Source organism: Xenopus tropicalis, chromosome 5, assembly GCF_000004195.4.
Source record: "Xenopus tropicalis strain Nigerian chromosome 5, UCB_Xtro_10.0, whole genome shotgun sequence".
Taxonomy (NCBI): Eukaryota; Metazoa; Chordata; class Amphibia; order Anura; family Pipidae; genus Xenopus; species Xenopus tropicalis.
Window position 1 is genome coordinate 14,272,016 of NC_030681.2, and position 25,466 is coordinate 14,297,481.

Below are 25,466 nucleotides of genomic sequence, written 5' to 3' on the forward strand. Positions count from 1 at the left end.
AGGGGGATAGACAGAGAGAAGGGGGATAGACAGAGAGAAGGGGGATAGACAGAGAGAAGGGGGATAGACAGAGAGAGGGGGATAGACAGAGAGAAGGGGGATAGACACAGAGAAGGGGGATAGACACAGAGAAGGGGGATAGACACAGAGAAGGGGGATAGACAGAGAAGGGGATAGATATATAGCTTATTTTTACAGAATACACATAGTAACATGAGGACAAAAAAAGTTTATTTTTTTTTTTAAGTAGCAAAATATATCAATCAGGTAATAGTCCAAAATTACAAATTATAAACCAGAAATAGGATAAAAATAAAACAACTTTCAATGCAATATCTTAAAGGTCCAAGACAATAGAATATTATGTAGATTTACGTACATTTATACCTAATGATAAGAACCCCCTTTGCTTTCTGAAAATTGGAAAAACCCCAAATTTACAATAAATACCGAGCAGTTGGGGACTGGGCTTAGCCTAACACTGTAGGTCCTGGCTCACTTTAGCAGGCTGTATAATGTTTATTATATGTCACTGATGTCACAATTGAGACTCTGGCTGCCAGAGGATGCTGGGGGATGTAGTTCAGATACAGCGGGATGACTGCAAGTGGGAAATCGGACCATTATAAATTGTAATACAGCTTGTATACATACTGTAAGTGATGTCACAAGTGTCACATAATAGTATCTCTCTGATGTCATTAAGAGATGATTATAAGAATATTACTGTACAGGGGAATTAATATAACCGACACTGAGTTTAGCCCCAAACAGATATGTAGGAAGAGCCGCTGTTTGGGCTCAGTGGGGCAGGCTGAGGGACCCTGGGGTATTAGCTCTGAAATATACCGTATTTATTCTAATAGAATCCTCACTCTTAAAGACTCCTTTCCTTACCTTTAGCAGTTACCCTTCCTTACATTAACAGTCACAGCCCTAGGATTGCTGACATTTTTGTTGCAGTTCCTAGTGTAAATCTGAGTATCGTCTTCACTTTCTGCCTCCCCCTTATCTCACCTTAAAGTGCATGGTGCACCTTGTGCCAACAATAACGTGATACAGAGGTGCCACAATATCTCCTGCGCAGATGTATCCCCCACCTTCTCCTACAGCCCAGTGTGCCACTAACACTAATGATGTTAATATGTGCTGCATGTCCTTAATTCTACTTACTAAAACCCACTTTTTTTTAGATTTCATGATATCAGCAATTTTTCAGAGTGTTAATATTGTGAATGTGTAACAGGCGCACCCCTGTTCTATCCTAGTGGGGCCTGGAAAGAACAGCAGAAGCTTCATTTACTGACGCAGGAATCATGTGTGGATGTCTATCTGCTCAGTTCTGTAGCTCAGTGTAACAGAGAGAGAGAGATATGAGCAGAGCAGAGTCAGGAGATGCTTTCTGCATTAGTAATTTTTGCTGTTCTGTCCAGCACTCACCCAGACAGAACAGAACGTAATTTTATAAAATAGAACTCCCAGCATGACTTGCTAGCTGGCTGAGAATGCTGAGTGATAGTTAACAACTAGTTAAGCTGGCTATGCAATGCTTTTGCCACCTAAGTGCAGGTCCCAGCATACCTTGAGGCCTGTCGGGGGAGGGCTGCAATAATGTGCCAATGTATTCCTTGTGTTCTGATGGGATTTTCAAAACTGACCAATTCATATGTGGCTGATAATCATCCAGATATCTGTAGGCAGGTCTAGGGGCTCCTGGCATGGATGGTGTTAGAGAGCAGCCAATCACATTGGGGAATGTTCCGTGCAGGGCCCTCGGCACCACCAGGTGGGATATCTCTGTATGTAGCTCACCCCTCTCCCTTCTCAGCAACCTGTGCCTGGGATTTATAGGAACCTATTGCATATACACAAATCCCCCTTATTGCATAGCTTTTGTCTCTTTATCCAATCAGTGCCTTAGCAAGCCCAAACCTCTGTCTAGTGGGGATCATATAAAACACGATTCTGCAGCCATTGGGTTCTACACACACAAAAGCAGTGATTATATTAAATAACATTTCCGTCCCTGGTTCCTTATGAAGCCCTCCCCATACTGGCACGGACACATCATGCACATACCCAGGTATTTCATACCGTGTATTAAAAACACATGAACAGCCAACGTTACGTTTCGGTCCCCATCGGGACCTTTCTCAAGGCAACCATGCTAAACAACCCCTATATATATATATATATATATATATATATATATATATATATATATATATATATATATATATATATATATAATATAATATAATATTATATTCCCAGCATCCGGCAGGGACAGTATCTTCCCCATTGCAACCCCAATGGCCGACTGGCCTCCGTGGCAGTCCCGTGTATATCCATGTCTGGATGTGGGTATCTTTGTAGGAATACTGTGTCCCTTCCCACTTTCCCCACCAGGGGGCTCACTGACACTTGCCCGGCCTTCCTTCATTCCTTTGGCCTGGAACAAAGCTCAGGGGGGAGTTGGCGGAATTTTTAACTCCTTGGGACACAGACGCACGACGCTAAGCGGCAGGGTTGAAGGAGACAGAATTCTTTTCAAAGACATTAAGCTCAGTATTAAAAAGTGTAAAAAGTCCTCAGTGAGAGCATAAATAAAAAGCTTATAATAATAAATAGTCACAAATCCTTACAAAAGAACAGGTGGGGGAGTAGGGGGAGGGTAAAGTGCAATCCATCCGGCGCTATTAAATCCGGATCTGATAGCCAACGTCGTTCAGGGTGCTAAGTTCTGCTGGTTTCCTGTCCATCGGGGCCGGCCTGGGAACGACAAATGAGTAACAGTCATTAAAAATAATGAATAAAGGTAACGGGGTGCAGTGTCACATGGGTAGATATAATGATAAATATGGCATTTTACTGGCAATACTAATAGTTATAGTGTCTGTGTCGGAGCCTGGTTCCAACAAGACAAATGGAGGGATCCATCACCTTTCATTTACAGCACTGCTGTCTGGGAAAAGCCTGCTCCTTATTTAACACAGGTGAGGAAGAGAATGCAGAGACTTTTAAAGGACAAAGAAAGCCAACACCCTTGCGAAGGTGGGTGCCAGTTTATAAGGCCCCCCCCATCCTTGGTGACAACCATGGATCACAAACCAGTGTGCTATCACTAAAATCAGCTTGCTTGCACTCACACTGATGCACAGCAGTGGTTTTTACTGCCTCTGCCACCTCCAACCAGCTATGTCTGTCAATCATGGAGCTTGGACGGCCATTTAATCCCCAACAGGCTTCCGTACAACTGTAACCGCTATTGAACTGCACACTCACAAGCCAAAAGTGACTGGCAAGTGGGCTGCTGATGGAAGTGCACTGTTAGGGTGCCTCGCCCTGCCTACGTTTCAGCCACCAATGCCACGTGATCTGCTGAGGATATTTTCCTGGCATTGCTATTTTATAGGTGTTCTAGCATAGCAGCCAATCATATTTCTGTTTTCAGCTGCTTGCAGCAGTAACTACCGAGTGGTTGCTATGGGTAACTGCACTGATGCAATTAAGCACCTATGATAGCAAACCAGCCCCCCTTGCGTTCAGCCTGGGAGTGTGATGTTTTGCATTTACACTACATGTGCCAGCAGGAGTGAGCAGCTTTGTTTGGGGGACACAAACGGCAAATACCCCTCCCCCTGTGCAATGCAATAGTACAATGCAGGCCAGGCCGGACTGGCAATCTTTGGGTTCTGGCAAATGCCAGAGGGGCTACTATAAGGTGGCCATACAGGGGCCAATTTTAGCTGCCGATATCCGTCCTTTAGACCGACTCAGCAGCTTATCTGCCAGTGTATGGGCACCACGATGGGCCTCCTTGACTGAAATCAGCCAGATCTCTATCGGGCAGGTTTGATTTTTCCATCGGATCGGGGGCCACATTGGCTCGTTGATGTGGTCCCCAAACCGATAGTATCTATGCCGGCTGTTTTAATTCATTCGTTTGGCCATAGGGCCAAACAACTGAATTAGCCTGATATTGCCCTCCTGTAGGTGGCGTATGGCCACTTACAGACAGTCACTATTTATTGGGCTGGGGGGGGCTATTTTTGCCCATGTGTACTTGGAATGCCAGGGCCTATATTGAATACCAGGCCAGACCTGATGCAGACAAAAGGTTATCTCTCAGAACAACAGACCCCCAGACTGGGCACACAGCCGGACACTTGGGGGCAGCGTTGCACAGCGGCACCCAGGGCTTTGCTAATGGCTGCGGCACAAGGTGGCCTAATCCCACACTGGCGCTATTCCTTAGCAAGCGTGGGGGGGGGGCAGCTAGAATGACATGGCTTCCTAAGTACTATAATTATCAGCTCACTAAATGGGCCAGGACCTGGCACTGGGAAGGGACGGTGGGCGTCTGTGCAGTCAATTCAAGCTGAAATATATGCCGGATATATACAGATATATATAGAAACCCATGGTTTGCTGCTGCTTGGTCACTGAGTAAGGCTTAACGACAGAGGGGAAATCATTAGGCTGCTCTGAGTAACGAGGAGCGCTCCCCGTTAGTGATGGGGCGAGTGCAGCTGCTGCTCCTGTAATTACAGCCCATTATGGGAATCCCAGCCCCACATTATAGCAGGATTAAGGGACACGCGGACAGGCAATAGCAACATTCCGGGCTGAGATCTGCTTTATTGCAATGTTTTATTGGCAGATAAACTGGAAGACATTAAAGGAGAATATTGTGATGAATTTCGCTGGTTCCTATTTCTGGACTGTGTTACAGTATAATACACAAATAACCCATAACAGATATCCTTATAAACAATACTTAATAATGTGATTAATCATAGCAGGCGCCTAATGATATCACTAGTGTGACACTTGGTTATTATAACAAATTATTAACCCTCCCTACCTTAAAATATGGGGATATTAAATGTTATCACAGAGTCTCTCATACATGAACCCCTCAGTGACTTCTAATATCCTTATCATTTACAGTAGGGGGTACATTATCCCTTATAATACATGAGTGATACTCAGAGTTCCCTGTATAACTCAGCCTGCAGCCTTGTGCCTTTATATGGGCACAGAACCCCTCAGTGACTGCTAATATCCTTATCATTTACAGTAGGGGGTACATTATCCCTTATAATACATGAGTGATACTCAGAGTTCCCTGTATAACTCAGCCTGCAGCCTTGTGCCTTTATATGGGCACAGAACCCCTCAGTGACTGCTAATATCCTTATCATTTACAGTAGGGGGGTACATTATCCCTTATAATACATGAGTGATACTCAGAGTTCCCTGTATAACTCAGCCTGCAGCCTTGTGCCTTTATATGGGCACAGAACCCCTCAGTGACTGCTAATATCCTTATCATTTACAGTAGGGGGTACATTATCCCTTATAATACATGAGTGATACTCAGAGTTCCCTGTATAACTCAGCCTGCAGCCTTGTGCCTTTATATGGGCACAGAACCCCTCAGTGACTGCTAATATCCTTATCATTTACAGTAGGGGGTACATTATCCCTTATAATACATGAGTGATACTCAGAGTTCCCTGTATAACTCAGCCTGCAGCCTTGTGCCTTTATATGGGCACAGAACCCCTCAGTGTAACAGACTCAGGGCGCCAGTACCTTAATGCCTAGATGCTAATGATATGGCCCAAGGCACAGAATATGGCAGACAGACGCTATAAATGGGACTGTACTTACGATTTATCTCTCCGGCAGACGCGCCTCTGAGGGTTGGGGCGCATCCTGGGAGGAGACACAGATTTCCCCCTCCGTTCTTTCACAGGTGATTGGGCACTCGAAGACTTCAGGATCTGTAAGAAGCAATGAAAGAACAACAGCTGAGGCCCCAAAGCTGTAGAACCCAGGGGTGGGGAAGCTGTGGGCCTCCCAGTGCAACTAGTGCACGTTGGCCGTCCCTGGAAATTGAAAATCTGGTCGTGGAGGCAAATAATCTCTACACTGTTCCTATATTATATCCTGGGTTTCCATGATTTATGACCCCCTTGCAGTGTTCTGTCCATGGATGTTGCCAGCTGTACCTCCTACCATATATACTGGTTGCCCATTGCTCCCCTGTCCTGTTTCCCTTCTCTGTTACCCATTGCCCATCACCGAGAGGGAACATTCACTTCGTTTATCATTCACTGCTTTCTGCTAATGACACCACTGACCCCCCCCCCCGATGATTAGGAATTATAGCAGCAGCCAATCATTTTGGCACTACTTTGCTCCGGCTTTTCCGAGTTATTTTAATGGCACACTGGGGAGGCGGGGCACAAAAAAGTTAGTTAGTTATGGTATCTAATTAATATATTTCTAAATGTAAGGAAGGATTTTATTCTTATTCATACTGCTATCAGGCAAATAGATCCCTAGTGACTCCTAAACAAGGAACATCAGGATTATTAAGGCCATAAATTACTGGGTGCTGAAGACAAGATGGTCCTTTAGGGGGAAAAAAACTTGTCCAAGTGACTAATGAAACAAATACACTGATGGTAGGGGATGTCTGACACTAGTAGATAAGCATTCCAGAAGGAAAGATTTATATAACTGGGCCATATACAGTAAAATATGGTTGGGCGGGTCATGCATAGTTGACTTGCCCAACCGTCTGCCATTGTCATTAAAAGGCTTTATGTAATGGTTATACTTTATTTGAGGTTGTACATCCGACAACCCAAGCAGGGTGGTTACCTTCATCCTCATGTCTCTGGCATGCTTCTCCAGAACCTTCTTAATGTCCGCCTTCATCATCTTTCCCATATTAATGACCAGGTGCTTCCACTCGATAGGCTGGAAGGTGTGGGGGTCGTGGGGGACGTACAAGCCAATTTTAACCTTCTTCACAGTGTGCAAATAGTTTTTGTAGGACTCTTCAAAGTCAAAGATGAGTTCGCTGAGAGTCCGAAAGGTCAGGGGCTTGTCCATCAGATCGGACCTCCTGCTCATTCCCAGAGTTCCATAGTGTCCATTGCAGTGAATGCCAAGCACGACGTGATGAAAAAAGCTCCCTGAGAACTGGGTTTTAAAGCTGATGGGAAATCTTTCCACCGACGGCTGCCCGTTTGTTAGGTATCTGTAAGGGCTGAGTTAAGGAGGTAAGTCTCAAGAGTTGTCTACTCCCTCTGCCTGAAGGTTCAGAGCTTAAGCCCTTAAGCCTTAAGTTACTGGAAGCAAAACATGCCTAAGGCTTTGCTGGATGTTTTCATAATACAACATAAATAAGTGCCAACCCTTTAGCTTGAACATTCAATTTCCATGGATATATACTCCCTCCTTAAGTTCAGGGTTTAAGCACCAAGTTCCGACCAGTTTACTGGGAAAATGAAATGCATAAGGCTCCCTTGGATATGTTTCCATAATAAATGTCTATCCATTCAAGTTTTCCTCTGGCTAAGATTTAGGATTTAAGCATCAGATCCCAATCAGATTACTGGAAGTACGAAATACATAAGGCTCTGGTAGACATCTTTCCATAATATATGAGTTTCTATGCTTTCTGCTTCCTCTCACTAAAGGGTCGGGACTTGAGTACCAGGTTCCCACTGGATTACTGGGAGCTTGAAACACAGACAGCCCTGTTGGGCCCTAATAAATTAGTACCTGCCCATTCAATTTTCATAGGTTTATCTGCATCCTTTGGCAGACGGTTCAGGGTTTGAGCATGAAAGGGTCAGTTGGGCATCTCTCCATAATATACATAATCTATGATGTTCTCTGCTTCTCACTAATCAGAACTTGACTACCAGGTCCCCACTGCATTACTGGGAGCATGAAACAAGGAAGGCTCTGTTGGACTTCATAGTAAATTAGTGCCTGCCCATGCAATGTTCTTAGTTTATCTGCACCCTCTGGCAGAAGGTTCAGGGTTTGAGCACTGGGTCCTCACCATATTACTGGGAGCAAAAACATGTAAGGCTATTTTGGACACAGTTCTATAATGAATTTGTGCCCATTCAAATTAATAAAGATTAGCCATAGTGTCAGACTGGCCCACAGGGACACCAGGGAAACTCCTAGTAGGCCCAGGTCTTAGTAGGCTCTAACCATTTGGCCTAATTTATGGTCATTCCCTATTTCTCTATGGACTAAATAGATAGAAAAACAGAATATAGTATGTAAAGATAAAAACTAGGAAAAGATAGAGGCTGAATGTGGAGTGGAGAAAAAATAGTTTGGAGAGTGGGCCCATGGTCTAAGGCAGTGTTACCCAACCAGTGGCTCGGGGGAAACATGTCGCTCCCCAACCCCTTGGATGTTGCTCTCAGTGCCCCCAAACCAGGGAGTTATTATTGAATTCCTGACTTGGGGGCAAGTTTTAAATAAAGCCCCTGTAAGCTGATAGTGTGCATAGAGGCCCCTAATAGCCAATCTTAGCCCTTATTTGGCTCCTCCATGAACTTTTATGGTGCTTGTGTTGCTCTCCAAGTCTTTTTACATCTGACTCTGGCTCACGAGTAAGAAAGGTTGGGGAGCCCTGGTCTAAGGTTTTCTGGTGGGCCCCTGGCATTCCCAGTCTGACATTGGCTCTTCACATCCTCTGGCTAAAGGTTTGGAAGGTTTGGTAAGGGAACAGGGTCTCCATTGGATTAAACTTTAGCATATCATACTATGGATTGTTCCTCTCTATCATGGATACTTCCTTTTGGTTATAAAGCCAAGGTTTGGCCAATAGTTTCCCAACAGGGTCACAATAAAGAGACAGTCAAAACCTCACATTCCAGCACTCACTATGGGATTTCTATATAAAAGACTTCCACAATCCCTGCTTATAAATAGGCGATTGTTTTTCTATTGTCTCCCACGTATTATAAAGCTGTAACGAGCGCAAAAGGGCAAGCTTTGTTGTGCAGAAGAAAGGAGCGGAGCTGCTGTACTGAGCAAATAAAGGCCCAGCCCTGGCCGGCAGCAGCTCCGGGCCGGCGGCACACAAAGGCAGGAAGCACTAAGGCTCGTGATGAGTTCAGAGGAGGGAAGGTAAACTGGAAACAGGATCTCTACATGCAAAAACAAGCTGCCCGGCCTTTAGCTTTCCAATATGAATAGAATTGGGCATGTTTAGCAACAATAGGCCCGCCAGGTGGTGTCACGTTTAATAGGAGGAAATGCTTAATGGGACACAGCAAATAAAATATACATGGAAAGCACAGAGAAACCTTCAGGGTCCCCACCCCTACATACAGCCCTGCCTGCAGTATAAAGGGTTCCTAGGTATGAGATCAGTCCTACGCACAAACACACAATAAATCCCCCGGTACCTGCCAGACACACTGTACGGCTAAGTGACCTGATTAAAATGGCATCTCGTTAATCCACTCAGCTCTTTATTCTCTGCTCCCTGGCAACTGTGTAACCAGGCTGTGGGCACACTCACTGCCAGCCCGGTGCCAGGGGGACACAGATCAGTCAGGAATGTGGGAAAGCACAGGGGAATACTGGTAAAGGGGCACAGCAACATCCTGCTGGGGAAGATACTGGGGTAATGTTATTAAAGGGGAAGTGCTCAGGATTGCGCTGGGCATGTGGTGTCCCACACTGTACTAGGATAATAATATTAAAGAGAAAGCTCTCAGGAGTGTTGTGGAATAATACTATCAAGAAGAAGCAGTTAGGGACAAAGTGCTCACTAATGTACTGGGATAATACTATTAAAGGGGAAGATCAGGGAATGTACTGGGATAATACTATTAAAGGGGAAGCTCTCAGGAATGTACTGGGATAATACTATTAAAGGGGAAGCTCTCAGGAATGTACTGGGATAATACTATTAAACACAAAGTGCTTAGTAAAGTTCTTTTCAGGAATGTAATGGGATAATACTGTTATTAAAGGTACGGAGCTTGAGAACATGCAGCTTGGGAATGTAAAGGGATAATACTATTAAAGATTAAGTTCTCAAGAAGTAAAATTCTGAGGGTACTGGGTAATAATAATATTAAAGGGGAAGTGCATAGGAACACCAGGCGTTATGTAGGGGCGCTGGGTTGGCTTTACACCTACAGCTGCACCTTTGCATCATGTTTGGTGCCAGTAAGGGACGTGTATGTGGACACTCCCCTATAGTGGGCACTGTATGTGCCAGGGTGCCAGTCTGGGGCAGCGCAACTACTTACAGCTTCACTGTGTGGAACAGAGTTGCGCCTGAGAGCAGTCAGCACAAAAACATGCAACAAGGTGCATTGTGGGTCTGTTTTTAGCAGCTTTTAGTAAATGAGTTTGGATTTGCTATATCAGCACAAACACTGGTTGGCCGCATCTTCTTGTTATGCTTAACAGCAGGAATTATGGGAAAGAAGTCACATATTGATTCATTGCTTTATGTGATAATACCCTATAATCTGATGCACGTGCACTGGGGGTTCATTAAAACACAACTGGGGCAGATCACCCCCAGATACAGTCCTGCTGGAGTGCCTATAGGATAAACCCATGTAAATGGGACAAAGCCCATGTAAATGGACTTTTCTAGGAGCCTTAAGAATTTCTTCCCAGAATCCTGTTATGACATTTATATTCACAAAGCCTAAAACAAGGTGCTACCATATTGCTTGCACCAGCAACTGATAAGCACTGCATTCTCGGGACATTAACAAGACCCTTCCCAGGGAGCTGTCCTCTCTGCCGCCCCAAACTGGCAGCAGTTTCCTGGGATGTTCAGTGTGACCTCAAATAACCGGTGAGATAATGCAAAGTCCGGCCAATGACTCGAATGCCAATAAAATGCTGTGAGAATTGCAGCCACGGGCGCCTATCAGCCCTTTCTTTTCCAGCTGAGTATTGCATTACGGAATCCTTCCCTAATCGGTTCCAGAACCAAACCCCCTGGTCTCTCTAGTAAGCACAAACCATATGAGCAGTCGCTCACCCCCCCCCCCTCCCTGCAGGGTGACGTCTCCCTCTCTCAGTTGCCCTTTAATCACTATGCAGCTATTAGTGAAATTTGGCACAGAGGTGCGAAGAGCTTATATATTTATATATATTTATTTTTGCCACGGGGCTGTGGTAGATTTACGACACATTGTGTCCCGCTCTCAATCAGCCAAGAATCCTTTCAGCCTCCCCAAATCCAGCCAGGACACACAGCCAGGATAGTCTGACGTGTGGGAATCTGTGGAGCAGCCAAAATAGCCTCAAAATAGGTTTACAAGTTTCAAGGGGAAGTGCACTAGGGTTATTTTCATGCAAAAAAGGCAAGTATCAGGGGGTTGCTTATTGTGCACATACATGAGAATGGGGCTGCCATAGGTTCTTAGCCAGGAACAACTATATGGCACATTAGATGTGGGCAATAAATAGGTAATTATATTCCACATTCTGTTTAAAGGGAAACTACAAAACTGCAATAATGAGGCCATGTTTGTGTGTTTCTGTAGACTTCAGTGCTAAGGCCACAAATAATAGCCTGCCATCTCCCACAGACTCCATTATAAGCAAATATGTCTAATTTTAAAAAAAGATCTAATTGAACCTTATTGGAGGCAAAACAAGCTTATTGGGTTTCTTCAATATTTAAATGATTTTTAGCAGACTTAAGTTATGGAGATCCAAATTATGGAAAGATCCCTTATTCCCTTATTCGGAAAACCCCGGGTCCTAAGCATTCTGGATAACAGGTCCCATACTCAATTTTGGAATGGCAATCTGGTTGCTAGGGATTAATTACTATAGTGACCTGAGAACATTCATCTCCAAAGATGAATGTTAGTAAAGTTAATGTATTTATTTGATGTAGGTTTATAATATATGGGTGCTTCCTTTACAGACACTTTATAATATGGGTGGGCTTCCAGAACTGGGTTGTGCAACTGCCTGGAGGCGTGGGAATGGTTCCAAAGCTAGGCAAGGAGTGCAGGTTGGCAAGTCTGCCTTAAGCAGTAGGCCCAGACTGGCAATCTGTGGATTTTAGCAACTGCCAGAGGGGCTGCTGTAAGAGACCACAGACCAGAACTGTCCAACTAGAGACTTGTGGGTTGGATGTGACCCTCCATAGGATTTTTATGGCCCCCAGTCTGCTTGAAAGCCTCATAGACTTCATTATGTGACATCATCATTTGAACTGAGTCTGGCCTTCCAACTTATGAGATGTAATTGGCCCACTAAATGTAATAACAGCACTGCCAGTTACAGTGGCCTGCTGGGGGGGCTGTTAGGGCCTCTGTGTAATTGAAATGCCAGGACCTACTTGGAATCCCAGTCTGGGGCTGTTCAGCAGAACTTAACTCTACAAGTGCCAGTCAGGGTTACTGCTGGCTACAGTGGCTCCCAAACTCCAAACTATAGGGCTGGCCACCTAGGGAGATCCATAGCCATAGATCAGTGGTGTAACTATATATACAGAAGAGCCCACTGTCACGGAGGGGCCCAGGCAGCAGGGAGACCCAGACTGAGGGGTCTGCTGTACCTTAGTCCTCCCTCCCCTGCCCCTCTCCTACCTTAAATATAGCGTCGCGATCAGGGCTGGGAGGGGGAGTTGGGACTGGTCACGCTGGTCAAAAGATTTTTCTGCAGGGGAGCCCAGCATGACCAAGGTACACCGCTGCTATAGATGCCAGGGCCAGATTTGGGTGGGATTATTTTATCTACTGGAAGTTAAGCTTGATATTACAGTGTTAAGGCAAGGGTCCTGCTGACAGCAAGCTTCAATCAATGAAAGCTGCAGCCGGCCCAGCTCTGGAACTGTGTAGATGCCCTCAGGTTCCATTAGGCACCTATATATATTAAAAATATAAAATACTATATATATATATTTTGACTGTGATTTTTTTTTTACTTTATGTAAACAAATCCGTTATTACTAACCAACCAATATGGCACCACCTTCATTACAGTAATAAGAAGGGGGCTATCCCCTTGTAATACCCTGAGCAGCGAATGAAAGGATACATTCCGAGGATCACAGCTTCCAGGCATTTGATGGGCAAAGACTCCCTGGTCATCTCTTTTGCTGTCTCCATTAACCTGAAGGAAAGAGAGAATTAATTACACCACCCCATTTAATGAGTGTTTCCCATATAAACAGATTGCAGCAAGATGTGTCAGCCAATGGGGGAGAGAATGGCGCGGCCCTTGGATATTTCCCCATAAGAAAACCTTTGTGCATCTGCTCAACTGTCAGCTGCCTTCCTGCCCCTGTTTGCAGTCTCAAGAATAAGAGTTCTGTTGGGATTCCCCGCTCTATCTGGACAGACTACAGCTGCGAGTGCAGCCCGGACAGACCCCCCTTATCCTGGGATGTCGATATGTCAATGATACATTTGTTCTTGCTGGGGATTTATTAAAGGATGAGCCCCGGGGCCCTATCAGCTGGTTATAATGCCAGCATTGACCGACTTTATCAAATTCCCAATGCATGCCAAAGACATATGGATAGAGCTTGGGGGAAATAACTGCTGTAATGTGAAAGGGAAGCATGAAAGGCATGCCTGTGGCTTCTATGTTAAAGGGGAAGTAAACCCAAACATAACATTTTACATAACAAAATTAAATATAATACTAAGAAACTTTCCAACAATGATTGTATAGTCAGCTTCTTCAAATGCAAAACTCCATTTCCCACAATGCCTCATACACTCAGGTGCTTTTCCTGAACAAGCAGGCATTCTGGGAAGTAGAGCATCACGTGTACAATGACAATTCTGTTCTTACCCACTCAGAGGCCTCGTCTTCCTTATTTCAAAGAACTGGGTCCCTGTGTGATTGTATCTGTTTTTCTGACATTAAGGCGAAATAGAACATTCCAAAAGAGGCTCGGGGGGGGGGGGAATAGAACATTATTTGTTATGGTGAGGGAATCACAAGAGCTGCTCCCCCATTACCTCATCCCCAATGGGTCTCCCCCTCCCTTTGTAGAGGAATATAAAGAATAGGAGCACAGTCCCAATCGCATTTATGGAGCATCAGGACTGGCTGCCGAGCCAATTTTTAATACGGGGTGTAAAATTCACAGGATTCCAGCTGTTGAACTATGGCAGCTGGGGGGGGGTGAGGATGAGGAGGAGCAGATGCTTCGGTACAATGATCCAGTATCATCTTGTCCATAGAATGTAACAGTCACACTGGGACAGAGAAACCACATTGGCGAGTGCGTTCCAGTTATGCAACAAGTGTATTATTAAGCCTAGGGGGGGGGGGGCTCCTTCAGATCAAGGGTGTAGCACATACACCATCCATTCCCCTCTCCAGTGATATCTCTCATCCAGATATTTTAATGGGCTTCCTTATGAGTCTCTTGTCAGTTACAGAATGAGACCCCGCTAACACCATGTGTTATGTGCAGAGTTATCCTTTGCCTGAGGGCTGAAATGGCTCAGTATCATGGAATATAAATTGCTTCTGGTCTGCAGCCAATCAGCAGGAATCAGCCAATCAGCAGGAATAAGCCAATCAGCAGGTATCAGCCGATCAGCAGGAAGCACAGACTGAAACCAAACATACAACTGGTTGCTATTCCGTCACACTGAATATTTTTGGGGTGCAAGCCCTCCCTTTAGAAGGCTGTTTCCTCTGTACCATTAACCCCCTGAATTGCCAGTTAGCCTTTACTGGCTTAGCATTGTGCACAATATTAAAAGCAAAGATGCTTTGTTGCTATGGGTTACTAGACCTATGCAAAGTTTGGTCATGTATAGTGTTTTATCTCTATATATACAAAAAGTCTTTAGAATATAAAGAGCAATACCCATTACTGCCAATGAGGGTTGCTGGGCACGTGTGCCCAAAATGCAGCATTGCAACCAATGATCGTTCATCTGTGTGCAATTTGCTACACAATTACTACTCGTCAGACAGACATCGGTAGCTTGTGATCCTTCATACTATTCCCTGCACCCTTCATCTGTCGATGGGATGCTGGGAATTACCCATCACTGCCCAATAATATGAAGCTAACTGTGCCGATTCTCACAATCCCCTATATAATACATAGGGCATAAGGCCTGTGTCACATGCTGATGTGGCTGATGCGGCAGTAAGATTGCAGCACTGTAATGGCACGGGGGTGGCACCATTCCACGGTGTAAGTGCTGAGGAGGCAGGTGCCCCGCTGTGGGAGCCAGCCGTGCGGAACAACTGTCAGCTCACATTCCCTCTGTGCCTGGGTGCTGCTCTACACTGGCCTCCTACAGAAATAATGTGCCCGCCGGGTTTGGCACCGCTAAAGAAGAAATCATTGCAAAGAAAAGCTTTATAACAGCTAAGGTTTTATTTATTTAAAGGGGAAACCCCCCCGATCAGGAAACATGGTTGGGATGTAAAAAGGGGACATTAAGGCTGGGTGCAGCCTGCACCTACAGAACCTGAGGGATAAAGAAAGGATACTGCAGCAGTTTCATGTAGCGTTGCACTGCCTGAAGCCACTCCGGGATGGACATAGAAGCCTTGTAGGTTGGCACCGCTGGAATGGAGGGCTGAAAAGGAAGGAGGAAAACAAGCAGAACATTAGAATAGCATTGGTACCTCAACTGAGGGAAAGGGCCCCATAGGCTGGACGTGGGATGCTGGGAGTGACTGCCACTGGTAGGATGCTGGTGGGGGGCAGGGGTAGGATGCTGGGGGTGACTGTCAGGGGTAGGATGCTGGTGGGGGGGCAGGGGTAGGATGCTGGGGGTGACTGTCAGGGGTAGGATGCTGGGGGTGACTGTCAGGGGTAGGATGCTGGTGGGGGCAGAGTAGATGCTGGGGGTGACTGTCAGGGATAGGATGCTGGTGGGGGGCAGAGTAGATGCTGAGGGTGACTGTCAGGGGTAGGATGCTGGGAGTGACTGCCAGGGGTAGGATGCTGGGGGTGACTGTCAGGGGTAGGATGCTGGGAGTGACTGCCAGGGGTAGGATGCTGGGAGTGACTGCCAGGGGTAGGATGCTGGTGGGGGGCAGGGGTAGGATGCTGGGGGTGACTGTCAGGGGTAGGATGCTGGTGGAGGGCAGGAGTAGGATGCTGGGGGTGACTGTCAGGGGTAGGATGCTGGTGGGGGGCAGAGTAGAATGCTGGGGGTGACTGTCAGGGGTAGGATGCTGGGGTGACTGCCAGGGGTAGGATGCTGGGGGTGACTGTCAGGGGTAGGATGCTGGTGGAGGGCAGGAGTAGGATGCTGGGGGTGACTGTCAGGGGTAGCATGCTGGTGGGGGGCAGAGTAGGATGCTGGGGGTGACTGTCAGGGGTAGGATGCTGGTGGGGGGCAGGGGTAGGATGCTGGGGGTGACTGTCAGGGGTAGGATGCTGGTGGGGGGCAGAGTAGATGCTGGGGGTGACTGTCAGGGGTAGGATGCTGGAGGGGGGGAGGGGTAGGATGCTGAAGATTTCCCTGAACCACCAATTTCTTCCTTATAGGCCTAACCTCAAGGAGATGCCCAAAACCACCCCTACGCCACCCATTGTGTATAATGGGAATTAGGCAGCAGCACCCACAGCAGCACCCACACGGAGGCCATGTCACATTGCACCAGCCCTAAAAAAGAAGATTCTGTTGACTCGGGGAAACCTTGCTTTGATTCCTCAGTCTCTTTGTCTCCCTGTGCCCCAGGCACCAGAGTTAGATTGCAAGCTCCCTGGGATTCCCAATGCCCAATAGCCTGGGTATAAAGTCAGCGCTCAGTATATTTAGTATCACTGTACCAAGATAAATATGCCGGCACGCCAAGCCTTCGGGAGGTTGATGCGAGCGCAGCTGAATAGCGAGTGATAATTACACCTCGTATAATTTTAGCCTTTGCCATTTCAGATCCAGCAAATGTTTAGATGGGGTGGGGGCAAATAAAAGCCCAGATATGGAGCGCCCAGTGCCTGACACATTTCCCTATAATCTCGGCTTTATTGAGAGATCTCAGCTCCAACGAGGCAGACAGGATGGAATGCTTTAATGGCTGCACACTATGCATCAATGTCTCCTTATGGGGAGTCATAAACCATTATATTCTGCTTGGAAACCAACTAAAGCCTCCCTACACCATTACATGTTCCTCTGCTCACATGGTATCTCCATACAGGCTCTGATGGAACCTCACAGGCTGTTCCTGCTAAAATCTATTAAATACAGAATGCTGGAATACATTTTGGGTATCTCTCTGTACAGGCTATGAGCAAACCTAGGGGTCCCTCTTCTGTATAAATTACTGTATGAAACATTTGAAAGCAGTAAACAAGTACAGTAGCATGGGATACAGGGGATTTAAGTTGCCACATTATATTTATTTAGTATAAAAGACATTTTATTGCTAAATCCCTATTAAAATGTTCTGCTCTAACAAATCTGATTTTCAGAGCTGACGAAGCACTGCATCAAGGCAGAATCTTACAACTCAGTGCTGCCAAACCCTGCACATAGAGATAAATGCAATCATGCATACGGGGAAATGGTAGATTAGTTATACAAATGACCCGCAGAGCAACAGTCCCTTCCCAGAGGCTATTATCCCCCCACTGCTACTATAGGCACCATCTCTCCCTACTATACCTGCTATCCCACAGCCCCAGTCCCTTCCCAGAGGCTATTATCCCCCCACTGCTACTATAGGCACCATCTCTTCCTACTATACCTGCTATCCCACAGCCCCAGTCCCTTCCCAGAGGCTATTATCCCCCCACTGCTACTATCGGCACCATCTCTCCCTACTATACCTGCTATCCCACAGCCCCAGTCCCTTCCCAGAGGCTATTATCCCCCCACTGCTACTATCGGCACCATCTCTCCCTACTATACCTGCTATCCCACAGCCCCAGTCCCTTCCCAGAGGCTATTATCCCCCCACTGCTACTATAGGCACCATCTCTCCCTACTATACCTGCTATCCCACAGCCCCAGTCCCTTCCCAGAGGCTATTATCCCCCCCACTGCTACTATAGGCACCATCTATCCCTACTATACCTGCTATCCCACAGCCCCAGTCCCTTCCCAGAGGCTATTATCCCACTGCTACTATAGGCACCACCTATCCCTACTATACCTGCTATCCCACAGCCCCAGTCCCTTCCCAGAGGCTATTATCCCCCACTGCTACTATAGGCACCATCTCTCCCTACTATACCTGCTATCCCACAGCCCCAGTCCCTTCCCAGAGGCTATTATCCCACTGCTACTATAGGCACCATCTCACCCTACTATACCTGCTATCCCACAGCCACAGTCCCTTCCCAGAGGCTATTATCCCCCCACTGCTACTATAGGCACCATCTCTCCCTACTATACCTGCTATCCCACAGCCACAGTCCCTTCCCAGAGGCTATTATCCCCCCACTGCTACTATAGGCACCATCTCTCCCTACTATACCTGCTATCCCCCAGCCCCAGTCCCTTTCCAGAGGCTATTATCCCCCCACTGCTACTATAGGCACCATCTCTCCCTACTATACCTGCTATCCCACAGCCCCAGTCCCTTCCCAGAGGCTATTATCCCCCCACTGCTACTATAGGCACCATCTCTCCCTACTATACCTGCTATCCCACAGCCCCAGTCCCTTCCCAGAGGCTATTATCCCACTGCTACTATAGGCACCATCTCTCCCTACTATACCTGCTATCCCCTAGCCACAGTCCCTTCCCAGAGGCTATTATCCCCCCACTGCTACTATAGGCACCATCTCTCCCTACTATACCTGCTATCCCCCAGCCCCAGTCCCTTCCCAGAGGCTATTATCCCACTGCTACTATAGGCACCATCTCTCCCTACTATACCTGCTATCCCACAGCCCCAGTCCCTTCCCAGAGGCTATTATCCCCCCACTGCTACTATAGGCACCATCTCTCCCTACTATACCTGCTATCCCACTGCCCCAGTCCCTTCCCAGAGGCTATTATCTCCCCACTGCTACTATAGGCACCATCTTTCCCTACTATACTTGATATCATAAATAAACCTAATAGAATTGATTTCCTTAAACATACAAGGTACAAAAGATTTAAGAAGGTGTCAGTTTCAGAAAGTTCTTGATTACGGATTTCCAGATATTAGATCCCATCACTGACTGGTGTTGGCACTTAGGTTTGTGAGAGCCCAGTGAGCAGCAGGCAGATATATAACTCGTACATGATTTGCAGTGAATGAATTAGCAGTGTAGTACTGGTGTTAACATGCATATATTTAGCATATTGTGCTGTTTCTCCCTGGTTCCTTATGTAGCCGGTACCAGTAATGGGAATAATAAAGGGATCACACCTCCGGCTGCCAGAAACCAGGTGATAAATAGAATTTTCAGAAGAGATACCAATAATGGATTCACACTTAACCCCTTTAGCACCACACTGATATGGGAAGAAGACTAACTAACTTGTCCCGATGGTTAAAATGACATATAAAGGAGGTACCACTTGCAGTACCACTTTTCACCTGCAGCAAACCTTTCTATAGACAACAAAGGAAGAGCAATCTTTTTACCACGCCCTGTCATTCCCTGACCATGTTTTTTTGCACCCTGTCCATGCCCCATTATGCCCCAGCGACATGCCCAGCTTTGCCCAAGCCCAGCATATAAGAATGACAACTGGAAAATACAGAACAGACAGCTCTACAAGTGGTTCCATTCCATTGCCCAAATCTTTAGTGGAAGATATGGAGATATGGTATTTTCCAAACCTGAAAATGGCATAATTGATGCAGCCCTAGTTTATAAAAATATTGGGGTAACATCTGTGATGCCCCAGGCCCTCCCACAGCCCAGACTACAAATCCTTATGGTTAGAAGCTGGACGTCTCTGCTTTGCCATCAGGTTTTAAAGTTTTTTGGGGGGAAATATATCTGGCGTCAGAGAAAAATGCCCTAAAATTAGCCCAGCCCGTGCCATATAATATGCACATACTCGCACAGTAAAACCACTTGCAGAGAGGTTTATGGGACACAGTACATCGCTGTGTAATATGTTGGTGCCTTATAATTGCTTGTTAATGATATAATAACATATAATAAAAATAATAACATATCCAAGGTATTAGTCAGCTGGGCTCTGGTTTCACTTGTACGGGGCACGCAGCTTTTTCCCATGGGGGGGGAATAGATCTGCTGCATGTCTCACTTTCCAGTCATTTCCTGGCTGCCGAGGGGTCAGTGGGGGGTTTGTACTGTATTTATCAAAGGTTGAATAAAGGAAAAGAGCTGTGAGTTCTGCTGGGAAATAAGAGCACATTGTCTGGTTATCCTTTGATAAATATGTCCTAAAACCTAAACAGCAGCCATAATGCCTATAAGAGGGGCCTGGATGAGTTCTTGAACAAGCAGAATATCCAAGGCTATTGTGATACTAATACCTACAGTTAGTATTAATGTTTGTATATATAGTTTATGTATGTGAGTGTATAGATATAGGGTGTGAGTGCTGGGTTTACTTGGAAGGGTTGAACTTGATGGACTCTGGTCTTTTTTCAACCCTATGTAACTGTGTAAGTATGTATACCAGTGCCAGGGTGAATTACCCAACATCAGGGCCCTGCCTGCCATCCTATTCTGCCCACAGCCGACACATAGTGGGAACAAAAACAATATACAGTGTGTGTGAATTCCCATTTACTCAGCTAAACAGAGAGCATTTGAGGCAGACAGTAATGCAGCAGAGCCCATACAACATAGTGAGGGGCCACCCTACAGGCATAACTGTAAGGACACGACTCCCAAACTCAGGTCCAGGATAACAAACACGTAGTCTCTGCTCCTTTATTACAGTACTGGCCCAAAGTTACTGGAACGTGGGAAACATTCAAGCTACTGCAGGGTTTACATCAGGACCTTGTATGTAACATAATGAGCTGTCAGTAGCACAGAATGTCAGCGCCTAATTGCCGCTTTGCTTACAGACAGCCACGTGCAGCCCCCGGGGGTGTTGATGTAAATGTTGCGCTGATGTATGGATACGGCAACTTCACTATTGCATAGGTATGTGCCCCTAATCCTCTGCGGGCAGCAGGAACCCACATCAGGGCTTGGGCAATTATTGCACTACAGATTTTAACATGGTACATGTATGGGACTTGTTATCCAGAATGCTCGTAACCTGGGGTTTTCCGGATAAGGTATCTTTCCATAATTTGGATCTCCATAACTTAAGTCTGCTAAACATCATTTAAATATTGAATAAACCCCATTGGCTTTTTTTGCTTCCAATAAGGATTAATTATATCTTAGCTTTGATCAAGTACAGGTACTGTTTTATTATTACAGAGAAAAGGGAATCATTTAACCATTAAATAAACCCAATAGGGCTGTTCTGCCCCCAATAAGGGGTAATTATATCTTAGTTGGGATCAAGTACAGGTACTGTTTTATTATTACAGAGAAAAGGGAATCATTTAACCATGAAATAAACCCAATAGGGCTGTTCTGCCCCCAATAAGGGGTAATTATATCTTAGTTGGGATCAAGTACAGGTACTGTTTTATTATTACAGAGAAAAGGGAATCATTTAACCATGAAATAAACCCAATAGGGCTGTTCTGCCCCCAATAAGGGGTAATTATATCTTAGTTGGGATCAAGTACAGATACTGTTTTATTATTACAGAGAAAAGGGAATCATTTAACCATTAAATAAACCCAATAGGGCTGTTCTGCCTCCAATAAGGGGTAATTATATCTTAGTTGGGATCAAGTACAGGTACTGTTTTATTATTACAGAGAAAAGGGAATCATTTAACCATTAAATAAACCCAATAGGGCTGTTCTGCCCCCAATAAGGGGTAATTATATCTTAGTTGGGATCAAGTACAGGTACTGTTTTATTATTACAGAGAAAAGGGAATCATTTAACCATGAAATAAACCCAATAGGGCTGTTCTGCCCCCAATAAGGGGTAATTATATCTTAGTTGGGATCAAGTACAGGTACTGTTTTATTATTACAGAGAAAAGGGAATCATTTTATAACATTAAAATTATTTGCTTAAAATGGAGTCTATGGGAGATGGCCTTTCTGTAATTCTGAACTTTCTGGATAACGGGTTTCCAGATAAGGGATCCCATACCTGTATTAATATTTCTTTGTGTCTGGGAGATTTTAGTTCTGTTATGGAATAAGTTGTGCTTGATACAAACCAGCCTTACACGAATGGGACCATTTACTGACGCGTTGGCCTATTTACTGTCTAAGCATTAAATGGCCACTATTTATTAACGTATTAATGTTTCGTAAATGGAAATAATTCCTTTGTATACGATTAATATCCCTTAAGTTTCTGTAAAGATATTACTGCCTCAGTCTGCAGTTTCACCTGTATCTAAGCAGCCATTGTGTCACTGGCAGGCTGCCCACAAGCATCTTACTACCTCCCACGGGGCTCCTGTGTTTAGAATGATATCGCAAGGAGCGAGGAGGAGAAGTGGATTAACAATTCAGTGGGCTCGGTGCCAAGTTATAGGTGGCATGGCCTGAAAACTAAGCTATAAGTGGCATTCCCCAAATCGTTTAGACTGTACAGGAAGACCTGTAATAAACTGTAATTTATTAAAGGGGGTTGTTTACCTTTGAGTTAACTTTTAGTATAATGTAGAGAGTGATATTCTGTGACAATTTGCAATTAGTCTACTTTTTTTATTATTGTACTTTTTTTTAATTATTTTCATTTTTGTTCAGCAGCTTTCCAGTTTGGAGTTTCAACAGCTATCTGGTTGCTAGGGTTCAAGTTACCTTAGCAACCAGGGAGTGGTTTGGATGAGAGACTGGTATATGAATAGAAGAGGCCTCAATAGTAAAGAAAGCTACAAAAGTAACAATAACAATAAAACTGTAGCCTCACAGGCAAATTCTTTTTACGCTGCTGGGGTCAGTGACCCCCATTTAAAAACTGCAAAGAAGGAGACAAATAATTCAAAAACTATAACAGTTACAAAATAAAGACCAATTGAAAAGTTGCTTAGAATTGGCCAGTCTATAACATACTAAAAGTTAACTTTAAAATGGAGTCTAAGGGAGACCTTTGCTAAAATTTGGAACTTTCTGGATAACAGGTTTCCAGATAACGGATCCTATACCTGTAATACCATCCCTTGCAGAGCTCCAGTGCCATACAGCCCAGTCTGGGAGCACAAAGTGTTATAAACTGTATAAGGTCAATAAAGGCTGGAAGAAATTGCTGTGAATATGAGAAAAGAGGAATCCGTATACATCCCAGTCACATTAATGCCACAAAGCTGCAGAATCCCCCTGGCGAGAAAGTTGAAATATATTCTCAGACGGAGACAGGTGAATCTGCCAGAAATTCCAAGACAATGACAGATCCAGCAGTGCCTGTCTGTTTAATACATTGCTCCACTCTCAGCCTAACGTTAAGGCATGTTGGGAGCTGTAGTCCAGCAACATCAGGGGTATATACTCAAAGCTATAATGCTTGATAAAACTTTCCCCCTGCTCTACAGGACCAGTGGCTCTCTTAATTATGCGAAAGAATCCTCCAATGAGAATCCCACCTGATGTGTGTGAATCTTGCTCCACGTCCTTTGTCCCTGCAGCTGGAGCTGGGAGTTATAAACACACTTTTCCATCAAAGACCAACTAAACAGCAGTATGTCCTCCCTCCTGATGTCTGATTACAGAGTCATACTGTAAAGCCAAATAATCTCCCTATGTAAGATAACAGCAAGGTGACTGACATAGTACAGGACAGGGATCCCCAACCAGTGGCTCAGGGGTAACATGTTGCTCCCCAACCCCTTGGGTGTTGCTCTCAGTGCCCCCAAACCAGGGAGTTATTTTTGAATTCCTGACTTGGGGGCAAGTTTTGGTTGAGTAAAAACAAGATTTCCTACCAAATAAAGCCCCCTGTAAGCTGATAGGGTGCATAGAGGCTGCCTAATAGCCAATCACAGCCCTTATTTGGCTCCTCCATGAACTTTTATGGTGCTTGTGTTGCTCCCCAAGTCTTTTTACATTTGACTGTGGCTCACGAGTAAGAAAGGTTGGGGACCCCTGGTTTAGTGAGTGGAATTGCCACTGGTGAATTATCTTGCATCACTAATAGTAATTCCTTTAGTGAACTAGGGGTTTGCTCTACAGCAATGTAAATTCACCCTGTACCTAAAGAAATGTTCATGGTACCCCCAAGTGCCACTGAACCAGTTGGTAATCCCTGCTATTCTCCCTGCCCTTTCTGTATTATATTCTCACTCCAACTCCAAAAGGGGGTGCTGCAATTTGAGTCTAAATTGTCAGGGAGCTTCACAATTATGAATAAAAGTCCCTTTTCACAATATGACACCAGTATTGCTTTCACTTCAGCTATTTGCTGGGGCCACTGGTACGTACAGGGGGGGGATGTCAGGTTGCTACGGTTAGTGCCCAGGAGACAGGGTTTCAGGTTTCTTCCAATGAAATGTTCTAAATACAGAATGGAATAACATTGTAGGGGTAAGGAGCTGCTACACAGAGGGGTTAAAGGCAAAGTCTCCGAATAGGGTCCTTAGTGGACACATTTATTCTGCTCTTGGCCCTGCTCTGGGACCCACGAGTGGGCTACTCTTCCTCAGTGGGAGATGGAATGTAACAGACCTCTATTGTGTTCAGAATAATATGTAAAATAAAGAACAAAGCGCAGCCCAAAGGACCCTAAATTCTCTTTTGTGTCATGTCGGGAATGTGTTTGCCATAAATTTCATACAGTGTTCCCCCACAAGTCACAATGGGGCTTATACAGTCACATCGTATATATGTAACTGTAGCAACCAATCAGCATTTACGTTGCATTGATTGTTACAGTTGTAATATTGAAAGAAAGCACCTGATTGCTAAAGCCAAGGGTGGGTTATAAAGTAAAGAGCCACAGGGTGGGTTATAAAGTACCTGCTGATTGGAACGAACCTGATTATTCATGTAACACGGGAAGCCACATGTAATTTACTAAAGGGGTTTTTTACCTTTGAGATAACTTTTAGTTTGATGTAGAGAGTGATATTCTGAGACAATTTGCAATTTGTCTTAATTTTTTATCATTTGTAGTTTTTTTTATTTATTTCAATAACTGTTCAGCAACTCTCCAGTTTAGAGTTATAACAGCTATATGGTTGCTAGGGGTCAAATTACCTTAGTAACCAGGGAGTGGTTTGAATGAGAGACTGCTATATGAATTGAAGAGGCAGTGAAAAGAACAAAAAATACAATAGCAATAAAACTGTAGCTCCACAGAGCAATAGTTTTTGGCTGCCGGGGACAAAGAGTTTGAAGAAGAAGGCAAATAATTCACAAACTATAAGAAATAAATAATGAACACCAGTTGAAAAGTTGCTTAGAATTGTTCATTCTATAAGACGCTAAAAGTTAAATTAAAGGTGAACCGCCCTTTTAATTGGTTTGGAACTGATCAAAAGTGAGCTGTGCCCGCTATCCTTCCAGCTTTGCCCCCCCATGTATCCACTGAGAAGGTGGGCTTGCATTTCTCTGGAGCAATGAAAGGGGCACAGCATTTGAAGCTTTTCGAGTCCCTGCCCCAGGTAAATCTAGATACCCCCATATCTACTGTGCCCTGGTAACATGAATACCCCTGCCCCCCTGCATACACTTGCACCTGTGCCCTGCGT

General features: G+C 45.0%; 1 protein-coding gene across 3 annotated transcripts in view; it reads right to left on the reverse strand.

Moving 5' to 3' along the window:
• Positions 1–2,422: 2,422 nt before the first annotated feature.
• The window catches only part of vash2 (vasohibin 2), a 31,341-nt gene continuing 8,297 nt past the window's right edge, over positions 2,423–25,466 (reverse strand). For all 3 annotated transcript variants that reach the window (XM_031902475.1, XM_031902477.1, XM_031902476.1), the window contains exons 3-8: positions 15,301–15,389; positions 13,630–13,686; positions 12,868–12,942; positions 6,679–7,060; positions 5,680–5,792; positions 2,423–2,772 (exon numbers count right to left, since the gene is read on the reverse strand). In XM_031902475.1, coding sequence (XP_031758335.1) covers positions 2,700–2,772; positions 5,680–5,792; positions 6,679–7,060; positions 12,868–12,942; positions 13,630–13,686; positions 15,301–15,389 — 789 coding nt within the window. In that variant the 3' untranslated portion in view covers positions 2,423–2,699. The remainder of the gene's footprint in view (positions 2,773–5,679; positions 5,793–6,678; positions 7,061–12,867; positions 12,943–13,629; positions 13,687–15,300; positions 15,390–25,466) is intronic.